Below are 12,984 nucleotides of genomic sequence, written 5' to 3'. Positions count from 1 at the left end.
GGTTTGAAAAAGAATTTGGTTTCTATTTCATGTTTGGAAGAAAAAGGATCTAGAGTAGCATTTGTTGATGGTCAAATCCTTGTATGGGGGCTCAAGTATAAACTCTGCTAGAATAATTGGAGTTCGCAAAGGAAGGTTGTATAGACTCTCGAAACAACCAGCTCAAGCATTAGTGCATAATGATATCAATCCATGTGAACTATGGCATACAAGATATGTTCACCTTCACTACAAAGCTTTGCCAGCATTAAGTCAAATGGTTTCAGGAGTTCCAGAATTGTAGATGGGGCATGAAGGAGTATGCAAAGGTTGTGTGCTTGGGGAAAATGTCAAGAAGTCTTTTCCAAGTAGTGACAGTAGGTACAAGGAAATTTTGGATCTAATTCACTCTGATGTCTGCGGTCCAATGCTAGATAAATCTCTAGGAGGCTCTCTATACTATGTAACTTTTATTGATGACTTATCTCACGAGACATGGATTTACTTTGTGAAGACCAAGGTTGGAGTCTTCAACAAATTTCAAGAATCCAAGGTTGAAGTGGAGAACTTGACAGGACAAAAAATCAAGATTTTAAGATCAGATAATGGAGGAGAATACACTTCCAAGGAACTCATTGCCTTCTGTACTGGGATTAAGAGGGAGTTATTAGTCTCTCACAATCCTCAACAAAATGGAGTTGTTAAAAGAAAGAACAAGTCCATTGAAGAATCTGCCAAAGCAATGATGCATGATCAAGGCTTGCCCATGTTCTTATGGAGCAAAGTATCCATAACAATAGTCTATATTCAAAATAGAAGTCTTCGTCGAATCTTGGAAGATAAGACTCCTGAAGAAGCATTCACCAGACAAAAGCCAAAGGTTCTACATTTGAGAATCTTTGGTTGTCCAACTTACATACATGTACCCAAAGATAAGAGGATGAAATTAGAGCCTTCAGGAAAGAAATCAATATTTGTTGGATATAGTGAGTCATCAAAGGCCTATCGAATTTACGTTCTAGGACAACAACAAGTTGAAGTCAGTAGGGACTTTACCTTTGATGAGAATATGCCTATTGGAAGTCCAAAGAATCTCCGATGGATTATGATGATGATGAAGAACATGAAGCTCCCAAGGAAGAGGGTTCAGGTCCTAATTCTACAGAACATCTCATAGATCATCAAGAAGAGCCATAAGGGCCTAGTGAACCAATGGATCCAGTTGTTGTTCCTGAAATCAAGAAGAGGCCAGCTTGGCTTAGATCTACCTTGCAGGAAGCAGAAGGACATGCAACTCCACGTGGCACCTTCAGGGAAAGCAAAAGACCTAAGAGGTATTCTAGATATGCAACATTGATGACTAATCTCATTGATTATGAACCTTCCAACTATGAGAAAGCAGCTAGTCAACAAGTTTGGAAGGATGCTATGATGGAAGAATATCAATCTATTATGAAGAATGATGTATGGGAGATTGTGCCAAGACCTGAAGGGAAGTCAGTGGTGACCTCCAAATGGATATACAAGATTAAGCATGCAGTGGATGGCAGTATTGACAAGTACAAGGCAAGATTTGTGGCTAGAGGATTCTCCCAGAAAGAGGGAGAGGATTACAATGAAACTTTTGCTCCAATTGCCAGGTACATTACTATTAGATCTATTATTTCTATTACTTTTTCTATGAGTTAAAATTTACATCAGATGGATGTAAAGACTGCTTTCCTCAATGGTGCGATTAAGGAAGAAGTGTACATAGAACAACCTCAAGGTTTTGAGATTCATGGGAAGGAGTCTCACATTTGCAGATTGAAGAAAGCCTTGTATGGACTTAAGTAGGCACCTAGAGCCTTGTATTCTCAAATTGATGGCTACCTGACAAGACTCAGTTTCTCAAAAACTGATGTTGATCCAAACCTATATATCAAGGTTAAGAAAAATGAACTTGTGACTTTGTTGTTATATGTTGATGACTTATTTCTAATAGGTGTAGAGCATCACATTATTCAGTGTAAGAGGAAGTTGGCCTCTGAATTTGATATGAAAGATCTTGGCTTGGTGCACTACTATTTAGGACTAGAAGTATGGCGGAAGCCTGGTGAAATGTTCCTTGGTCAAGGAAAGTATATTATCAAGATCCTCCAAAAGTTTGGAATAATGAACTGTAAATATATGGCAACTCCCATGGTGACTAATCTAAGGAAGTTGAGAGACTCTAAGTCAGATTTAGTGGATCCATATATGTACCGAAATTTGATTGGCTCCTTGATGTATTTGGTTAATACCAGGTCGGACATTTGCTTTGCAGTGAACACTCTGAGCCAGTTCCAGGTGGAACCACGACATGGTCATTGGATTGCAGCAAAGCATATATTGAGATATCTACCTAGTACAATTAATTATGGTTTGAGATACGTCTCAAATGGTGACATACAGCTGCAAGGATATACAGATTCTGATTGGGTAGGGAGTGCAAAAGACAGAAAGAGTACATTTGGAAGTTGCTTTAGTTTGGGCTCTACTATAATTTCGTGGATGAGCAGGAAGCAAACATCTGTTGCACTCAACATTGCTGAGGCCGAGTATATTGCAGCCTGTTTAGCGAGTTGTGAAGCAGTGTGGCTTTGGAAGCCACTTGCGGGACTATTTGATCAGGTGTTAGAACCGACCATGATATATTGTGACAATCAAAGATGTGTGAAGCTTTCAAAAAATCCATTTTTCCATGGACCATGACAAGTCGAAGCATATCGAGATCAAGCACCATTATATTCATGACATTGTACAGAAGGGAGCAGTGAGGCTCCAGTACATCTCTACATATGAGCATATAATTGACATCCTCACAAAGCCTCTGTCAAGAACAAAGTTTGTATACTCCAAGGACAAGCTTAGACTTATTAAGAATGCCTCCCTCAGTGAGAGGGAGTGTTGATGTGACAGCGTCAGGGACAGACATTCTCCATGGGTCAAGTACGTTGACCAGGATTAGGGAGAATGGTCCGGAAGAGGGCAGTCATTCTTCTTGGGTTAAGATGTTGACCAAAAGAATGGTCCTAGAGGCCCAGAATTACTCAGTTGAGTAGGTGCCTTTCAGCATCAGGTTCAAACTCTCTAGACAGATTGAGTGAGCACATTTAGCCTCCTGCCTAGAGTGAGGCCTTTGGAGATTCATCATGGGTCAAAGATGTTGACCTGGATGATGGTGAACTAGGACTAGTCTATATACCATGGGTCAAAGGAGCCAACCTAAATTATGGTGACTAGTTAATGCTAATAATGCACCATGGGTCAAAGATACCAACCAGAATTATGGTCAAAAGCACTGACCAAATTTATGGTGACTAGTTGATGTTGTTGATTTACCATGGGTCAGAGTTGTTGACCAAGATTATGGTAATTGGATGATGTTGATGCTGGTGATGAATTGTTATAACCTTTTAGTTTTCTTAGAGAAATTTGTCAACAAGATAACATTTGGATAGTCATTATGCATCCCTCCCGAGTCCCTAGCTAAGAGGGAGTCTTGACTTTTGTAGCTATGGTCGGTCTTCATGATTGATATTTTAGCCCTTGATGTATATGCAATAACAAATATAAGACATGTTCTTCATGTTGATTTCAAAAGAAAAAATTTGAATTTTGGCCCGGTCAAGTCAGCTATCCTTCAAGTCAAGTCGGCCTTCAAGTCAAGTCGGCAGGCAGAGAGACTCCCATTCGGCCTCCCAGAACACTATATATACATCACTCGTCCTCCTCCACAAGACACAATTTGGACGTGCACAAGAAGTTCGCATGAGTAACAGGGAGTGCGCATGAGTAACTATAAGTTCAAATGATTTGCAGGGGCCAAATTTTGTGGGCAATTTGACCAGGTTTGACCATTGTATTGTTGGTCAATTTGACCATCATATTTAACTAGAAGAATTAGGTGTATCTCTTGTTGAACTAAAAAAATTCTCTAAGAAAAGGTTGTTGGGTTTTTCCCCAAGTGGGTTTTCCCAGGGTAAATCTTGTCTTATCTGTGTTCATTGTGATCTCTACTGTCTTTATGCATTTATGGTTGAATTTCTGAAGTATAATTGCTTAATGATAATATGGAATTATTAAAAGAATATCTACATCACTAGAAGTAATTATCAGTTTTCAGAAATTACTTCTTGTATCTATTGCACTTGAAAAATCAACACCTGCCCTGCAACACACCTGCCCTGTTAGGTTGCAAAACTGCAATTGCCAGTCTACCCTGCTACCATCCTCAGAATAAAGGAAAGTGCTTAGTGGTTTTATCAGGATATATATTTCATTGAAAAATCAAATCAAATTATATATATATATATATAGATATAGATATATATATATATATATATATATATATATATATATATATATATACATATATGGGATTTATGGAAACTACAAAACTTGAAACTATTAGGGATTTGTAGCTCGTAATGGTGCTCATCCCATTGTTCATCGACCAGATCCTACTACTCATGTTGTTAGCAAGAAATCAGACCTTGTTTATGGCAAGTGGAGATCTTAGCAAATAGTAGAATTATTTGTTCAGTTCAGATTCTAGAACTTAGAATTATTTGTCTTTGATTATGGCCTATTTTGTAAACTTTTATATGGCAGTTGAATTATTTGGTCATAATGCATGATTCCAATGTCCATAATTATTTGGTCATGATGCCTGATTCCATTTCATGACTGATGTTATTTGTATCTTGGAAGTTGATGTTGTCATTGATCATTTGATAACAAAATTATAACTGTTAAATTGCTAATGTTGTTTGTGTACTAAATGGTTGATGCTAAAGATCATCATTAATCTACTGCAATTGAAGTTCTAGCTTTTTAAAAATGTATTATTTGTCTAGCGTACCACAAAAAGGGATGTCCTATACTCTTCTGCAACTAATTGGACAGTCTGTATACTTTTTGTTGAATATGTATTTTGTAAACTTTTATATGACAGTTGAATTATTTGGTCATAATACCTGATTCCAATGTCCATAATTATTTGGTCATGATGGCTGATTCCATTTCATGACTGATGTTATTTGTATCTTGGAAGTTGATGTTGTCATTCATCATTTGATAACAAAATTATAATTGTTAAATTGCTAATGTTGTTTGTGTACTAAATGGTTGATGGTAAAGATCATCATTAATCTACTACAATTGAAGTTCTAGATTTTTAAAAATGTATTATTTCTCTAACGTACCACAAAAAGGGATCTTTGAAAACTTTAAACCCAACTTATGATGAACATAGTTCACAAAAACTCAAGATAAGACGGAAAAAGTGAGAAGAAATCACGACCTAGAGCCTGATAAATTCCATATGGAACTATTATAAAGGATACTGATCGATATCTCCAATAAAAACTATACTATTGCCCTGTCTGCCCGTTTTGTACCCGAAAAATTGAAGTTCAAGCATTACAAGACCCAATTCAAGCACGAGAATACCCACAAACAGGATGTGAAGATAACCCAAATAAGCATAAAGTATCAAGTTCGAAGATGATGCAAACATGATAATGCCATATTCTGATATTCATATGATAATACCAAATAAATCCATGAAGAATTACAAAGATAAAACCCAGATCGAGGGTGATAAAACGTAATCTGGATATGTTAACGCTAATTTGATTCGATTGAATTAAATGGTAAAGGTAAAACGCGGCAGAGCATGATGATGAGATCAAATTTTAAACCTTCGTTTTGGTCTCAACACGGACGTCGAGGTATTGGAGCCGAGTAGAGAGAGTGCCAGCCACCCATTCGCCAAAACAAGGGTTGACGAAGTGCAAGCCCGGCTCTGCAATCTTCAAGAAACGACCCCACTTCTCAATAATCCCAACATTCGCCTGTCTGATGCACACCAAACCCATGAAACCCCCCATTTCCTCCAAACAAATTATCAAAAATTAGGCGCTTTTGCCCACTTCAAAGTTCGAGGTTTCTCTCAACTAGCCACCTAAATTTTCCCAAATATATGAAAACCTGAAATTCAGATGTTCAATTTGCTTTACATGCAGACACCTAAATTCAAATGTGCAATTTTTTTTAGATGCAGACACGGATCTGTATTTCTAGTACAAGTGGAGCAAGCTTGCCTCGTGGAGATGAGACAAGTGTACTTAATTTAACATAGCGGTGGATATCTATCAGTAATTGGTGACGGTTACCACCTCCATGGAACGAAAGGTGTTTTGTTTCAGCGAACCTTGTGGACTCGTCAAACATAGAAATGATGACAAAACCCTCTCAAGTCTTTCTCTTCAAATGCTTTGTCAACTGTCAATGCCTTGCTCGTCAAGTGGGCTTTCAACCGACTAGGATATTATGGGAATGGAAATATCAAATATTATTCATATTCCAAAGAATTACTTGTCCACTTGTTTTATTTTATTTAAGTGGAAAGATGTTTCGTGGGATATTTTAAATGAATTCATTTAAAAGGGGTTTTTATCATTAACTTTTGTCCATGAGATTTGAATTTATTACCTAGTGGGGATTAAACTCTATAGAAACCAATCGATGTACACTTCATATGATAAATATTTTATATATGTAAGATTAGAAATTGGGGAATTGAACGTGGGTGGGATATTTTAAGATTTAAGAAATTGGTTTATTTATTTTCATTGGTATTTATAATAATAATAAAAAAAACTCTTTGTCAATTGGGTTCATTTCGGGTAGTTGGGAGGAATGATTAGGATCCTCCCCACCTAGGTTCCATTCCTGCAAGTGACATGATGAACTTTGATATAATGGCCTAGAACATGTATATTCCCAATATGGAATAATTAATATTTATCTGTAAACAAAATAATAAGAAACTGTGGGGTGTAGCTTTCTTGGCAAAGAAGTAAAATGTATTATGTAAAATATTATGAAATCTTTATTTCAATCCCTTTGATTAACCTGTGTCCACGTTAGGGGCGGCGCGGTGCACTTAGCAGTTATAGTGATAGCGAACATAATCAACCCTATCACACGAGTAAAAGATTGTCCCAATTGTTAATTCCACTAGTCATAACAAAACAAACATTGTTAGGATATTCCGACACATAGGAAATAGTTAAGTATAACTTGGTCTAGTATAGAGTTAAGTAAAGTGTGTTTCTTTACTATGTACATTTTGTAACTTACAATCCGACGGTCACGATATGTAGTGATCCGACGGTTCATTCTCTCCTCGGTATTATCGACACTTGATCCGCGGCTTAACACCCGATTGGTCCATGATCTCTATTTAAAGAGCATGGAGGGTCATTTGTAGGTTAACCGTTCATGAGAGAAGCTTATGCAAATTTTCATTCTTCTATTAAAAAATTGCCTGAAGTGGCCGCATTGGCTCAGGCCGTGGACTGTTTCCCTCTTTGAGGGTTTTAACCACGTCAAAAGTACTGGTGTATTGATCTGCGATCTGTTTGTGACCGGTGTCCTTTGGTGTTCTGTCTGAGGAACTTACCCTTTAAATTCCTACATGGTATCAGAGCTATTTGAGGGTCGCGTCCATTGGTGATCCAAATCTGAAGCCGGTAGAACTGCATCCGACTGTCGTTTCCTAGATCTACTGTTTCTGACTACTTTCGGGCCGAGAAGACTGCTCTATTTTGTTGGGAGCATCTGTCTCAGTGAGGAACCCCTTTCGTTTCACGCGAAAAGGTTTCCGGTAACCCTAGCTACGTCATTTTTAAGATCTGGAGGTATATAGTGTTTATTTGCAGTTTACAGTTATTTTCTCTCTGTTTATTTCGGTTTTGGTTTATTTAGCTTTTTTTATTACCGGATCTATACCTTTCATTTCTGCGTATGCTCTTTGCCCTGTGACTCTGTGTGATCTGGGCAAATCAGAAACAGAAAGGAAGGATTTTTCTCATGCGTATGCTCTTTTCTGCTGCGCCTTAGTGTGATCTCGGAAAATCAGAAACATTGAGGAAAATATTTAGTTTCTGGCTAAAGCTAACTTCGAGCCGTAAGGTTCATTTTTTTTTGTATGTCCGTGTTGGGTTTTGTGTTTTTTGTTTTGTAGGGAAAAAGAGCTTTCTCAAAGCAAGCACGCAACCCAAAGCTTCCCCCCCCCCCCACCTCTCTCTCTCAAACTTTTTGTATAGCTCACTTGGTCCAAAGCTAATTTATGAGAGTAGAGGTCTTGAGTTCAAGTCTCCTTTTTGTGGGGGCAGATTTTTCATTTCCGCACATTCCCGCACTTCGTCGGCATCTTCATCAAATTTTCTTCAAAAAGCCATAACTTCTTCATCCGGAAGCTGTTTTCAAAACCGTTTTTTTTAAACAGCCTAATTTTTCAAGATCTTTCCATTGGAACACTTAGTTTCAGCATCTATAGCTTCAATTTTTATTAAAATGGAAAGTCCACGCCAAGTTATTCTTGACAGCACCAACTACTTCCAATGGTGGTCCTACATTGTGGATTTACTTAGAAGTAAAGGTCTCTACAGAATAGCCACAGGCCAAGAAACCAAACCGAAAGATGAAGATAAGGCAGCTAAATGGGAAAATAGGCAAGATGAAGCACGTGGGTTGATAAGGATGTCTATTTCTCCAGATCTTAGATTCCATATTGCAGAACTTGATACTCTTGATGAAGCATTGAAACAGATTACTAAAGTTTTTGGAATAAAAAATGAACTTAGAGCCCATCAACTTGAAAATGAGTTGCTTACATTGGACCCCAATAATTTTTCTTGCATTGAAGATTTTTTGTCCAAGTTCAAGACCCTTAGACTTCTCTTGGAAGGTGTTAAGGTTAAGAAAGAAGATAGTAACCTTCTCTATTCCATTCTTACTAAGTTGGGACCAGCCTACTCTGTGTTTGTTTCCACCCTCCATTCTACAAGAGAAGCCTTCATTTCTCAAGGACAAGACTACAAGTCCCCTTCCTTTGATTCTTTTTGTGATTCCTTAATAAGAGAACAAGAAAAACTCTTACACCTTGGTCTTCTTAATCTTGGAAATTCTTCTAAGAAAGCGTTAGCCACCCAGCAGCAACCAATTCCAAAGAATCCTAAGAAGTTGTATCCTAAAAGGAATGGTCCTAAACCAAACAAGGGTCCTAAGCAATCTCAGCCTCAAAATGAAAAATCATTTCAACAAAGTGATAAGACAAATAAAAACAAAGGGAAGAAGACTGATAGACATTGCAACTTTTGTAATCAAGATGGCCACTTAGAATCCAAATGCTTTAAGAAGATGGAAGCCTTGGAAGTAGCAATGAAGAAGCATAACATCCATTTGGAGCACTCTTCAACTTCGACTTCATCTTCAGGAATGGCACTTCCTGCATGTGGTTGTCAAGCATCTCGGTCTGGCTATGCACTAAATGTATCTTCTTCTTCTCATTCTCATGAGTGGCTCATTGATTCTGGAGCTTCTTATCACATGGCCAAAAACAAAGCCATGTTTTCTTCTTTAAATGATTGTAACACCAAAAATATATATGTTGGTGATGATAGATCTCTTAGTGTTGTAGGGACCGGAACTGTTCATATAGACAATGGTCAGTTTAATGATGTATTATGTGTTCCAACCTTATCCTGCAACCTTCTATCTGTATATCAGATAACTCATTCAGGTGAAGGTAAAAATTGTTGAATTTTCACCTCACGATGTTCTAATTAAGGACCTAAGAGATCCTAGACAGATTTTAGCTACTGGCATTGCTGATGATTCTACAAGGTTGTATAAGTTTCACAACTTTGGGTCATCAAATCTTCCCTCAGTATTTGTTGCTCATAACGATGAAGTGAGCAAACTTTGGCATGAGCGATTTGGTCACTTAAACTATCGCTCTCTTCATAATCTATGTAAAGAAAATATGGTGACAGGTCTTCCAATGGTATCTTGCAGAGATGGTGTTTGTTCCGGATGTGTACTCGGAAAACATCATCGGGACAGTTTTGAAAAACGTGCCTCTTGGCACGCCTCAGCCCCTTTACAGCTCGTGCATAGTGATTTATGTGGTCCACTTCCAGTTGTTTCATTCTCTGGCTGCAAGTATTTCTTAACTTTCATTGATGATTTCTCCAGACGCACTTGGGTATACTTCTTAAAACTCAAGAGTGAAGTATTTAACATGTTCTTAGCCTTTAAGGCCTTTGTTGAAAAACAATCTGGACATCAAATTCTTAAGCTAAGATCTGATAATGGCAGAGAATATGTTAACAACAAATTCATCAACTTTTTCACTGACAATGGAATTCAAATGCATCATACTGTTCCATATACTCCACAACAAAATGGTGTAGCTGAAAGGAAGAATCTCACCTTAAAGGAAATGGCTAATTGTATGCTTCAATCTAAAGGACTTAGTCTTAATTATTGGGCAGAAGCAATTAACTGTGCAAATTACATAATAAATCGCACTCCTACTAAGGTTTTAAAGAATATCACTCTAGAAGAAGCATGGAGCTCAATCAAACCAGAAAGTCACTTTCGTGTTTTTGGAAGTGAAGCATGGGCCCATATTCCAGATGAGAAACATAAAGCTTTAGAACCTAAGAGTGAAAAATGTATTTTTGTTGGATATTCTGAAGATGTCAAAGGATATAGACTTATTCCACTTAAGTCCAAAAATGTTATCATTAGAAGAGATGTAAAGTGTGCTGAAAATATATCGGCCTATGAGCTTAGTTCGACGGATGTGCCACCTCTCCCTATCTCTTCTACTTTTGAAAATATTTCTTCTTCAGATGATGAAAGCGAGGATGAAAATCCTCCCCCACCTTCTCAGGATCCTCCTTCAGCTCCTCAGCTTCCAAAATGGGTCCGTGCTACTCGGAAAGCAGCAGGTGATCTTGCCGGTTATCCTAAAGATCAGCGACGTACACGTTCTTAGTTCGAGAGAGCCTCTATTGGTTGGTTTCACTAATTCTGATTGGGCTGGTGACCCTGATGATCAGAAGTCTATTGCAGGTTATGTGTTCACTCTTGGTTCAAGACCTATTACATGGGTTTGCAAGAAACAAGGTGCCATTTCTCTTTCTTCAGCAGAGGCAGAGTATCGTGGTGCCGTAGAAGCTAGTAAGGAAGCCTTGTGGCTTCGTCAGATCCTGTCAGAGTTTGGCTTTCAGCAGCAACATCCGACTACACTTTGGTGTGATAATCAAAGTGCCATTCAACTATGCAAAGATCCAGTCCAACATCAGTGCAACAAACACATTGAACTGCACATGCACTTCATCAGAAAGCTCATTCACGACCATGTTCTTGAAGTGCAATATTGTTCAACAGATGATCAAGTTGCAGACATCTTTACAAAGGCTCTCACAGAGGTGAAGTTCACTAAACTTCGATTTATGGTTGGAGTTCAGGAAGTTGTCACTAAGGGGGGATAGGCTCTAGTGCCTCCTTCCTTCTCCTATTGTATCATATTTGTAAATCCTTCAATCCTATCCCAAGTTGTTCTTAAGGGGGGATGTTAGGATATTCCGACACATAGGAAATAGTTAAGTATAACTTGGTCTAGTATAGAGTTAGGTAAAGTGTGTTTATTTACTATGTATATTTTGTAACTTACAATCCGACGGTCACGATATGTAGTGATCCGACGGTTCATTCTCTCCTCGGTATTATCGACACTTGATCCATGGCTTAACACCCGATTGGTCCATGATCTCTATTTAAAGAGCATGGAGGGTCATTTGTAGGTTAACTGTTCATGAGAGAAGCTTATGTAAATTTTCATTATTTTATTAATAAATTCCCTGAAGTGGCCGCGTTGGCTCAGGCCGTGGACTGTTTCCCTCTTTGAGGGTTTTAACCACGTCAAAAGTACTGGTGTATTGATCTGCGATCTGTTTGTGAGCAGTGTCCTTTGGTGTTCTGTCTGAGGAACTTACCCTGTAAATTCCTACAAACATTTACAATAAGAAGATATACACTCTTAACAACTTTCTTCATGTTTGCTTACCTATTTTATTATATGTTTTTCTTAGTAGCATGACCCTTTCCATGTTCCTCAAAATCAATGTTATTTCTTCACCTTCAAGCTTTTGATATTCTTGTTAGGGCTTTTGTTGTTTGAAATAAATTTTCAAATCCACCTACTTCTTTTACAAAAGTAATGTTCTTCTACACATACTTCTCGTTGTGAGAAAATGCAAAATGGGCACAGTATCATAGCATAACAACAAGCATACTAACTAACCGTGTACGTAGTAAAACCCTTGAAAGATGAACATTCATGGAGCAATGGGTTGTGTCAAATATTTCTCATTAATTTTCTTCTTGTACAATATTAAGGACCCAAGACCTTTATTTATAAAGCAGATGCTCGCATGAAAACTACAAGCAAGCTAATCTTTTATTTCTAATTTTCTAATCTAATAATTAAAGGATTCTTCAAGTTAAGATTACTTAAACTTGGGATCTATCCACGCAATGGATAATTACAAGTTATTTATTCTACATAATTTATTTATTTGTATGTTGAAAATTGATTTAATAACATGCACATAATTACGCACTAACATCCCCTTCTAGGATTGGCTTTGGGTTAAGGGAAAGGAAGGAGGATGTGCATGCAAGTTATCCCAGAGTAAAGGCAACTTCCTTCACTCCTAGAAAGGATTGAAGATGGAGGAACTTGACTTCATTAAGTGGCTTGGTGAAAATATTGGCAACCTAGTCTTCTGAACAACGAAATCGCAAATCAAAAACTCATGAAGGAGTTTATGTATGTAATGTATATGGACCTTAATATGTTTTTTATGTTTGTGCCCAACTAGATTCCATGTAATGTAGATGGTACTTTGACTATCACACCAAAGAGTGGTAGGTTGATCATGAGTAAAACTAAACTCTATGAGCAATTTTCTAATCCAAACAAAATTATCAGCTAATGTTGATAGTGCCTCAATAATCTACCCTTCTAATAGACAGAGTGATTGCAAGTTATTTTAAGCTACACCAAATGATAGGTCCTAAACCAAGGTTGACAATGTAACTAGAAGTAGACTTCTA

The 12,984-nt window shown here is 37.7% G+C and overlaps 1 protein-coding gene across 1 annotated transcript in view; it reads right to left on the bottom strand.

Annotated features, from left to right (window-relative positions):
- Nucleotides 1-6,282, bottom strand: part of LOC149153519 (SPFH/Band 7/PHB domain-containing membrane-associated protein family) — a 90,487-nt gene extending 84,205 nt beyond the window's left edge. Inside the window, exon 1 of the mRNA XM_089445994.1 lies at nt 5,706-6,282. Coding sequence (XP_089302120.1) covers nt 5,706-5,894 — 189 coding nt within the window. The 5' untranslated portion in view covers nt 5,895-6,282. The remainder of the gene's footprint in view (nt 1-5,705) is intronic.
- Nucleotides 6,283-12,984: the final 6,702 nt, after the last annotated feature.

The sequence above is a fragment of the Pinus tabuliformis genome, chromosome 9, assembly GCF_031772625.1.
Source record: "Pinus tabuliformis cultivar Carrire ecotype Pingquan chromosome 9, CPIR1, whole genome shotgun sequence".
NCBI classification, from domain to species: Eukaryota; Viridiplantae; Streptophyta; class Pinopsida; order Pinales; family Pinaceae; genus Pinus; species Pinus tabuliformis.
Note: the sequence above shows the minus strand (reverse complement) of the source record. Positions and strands in the feature narration are given on the sequence as shown.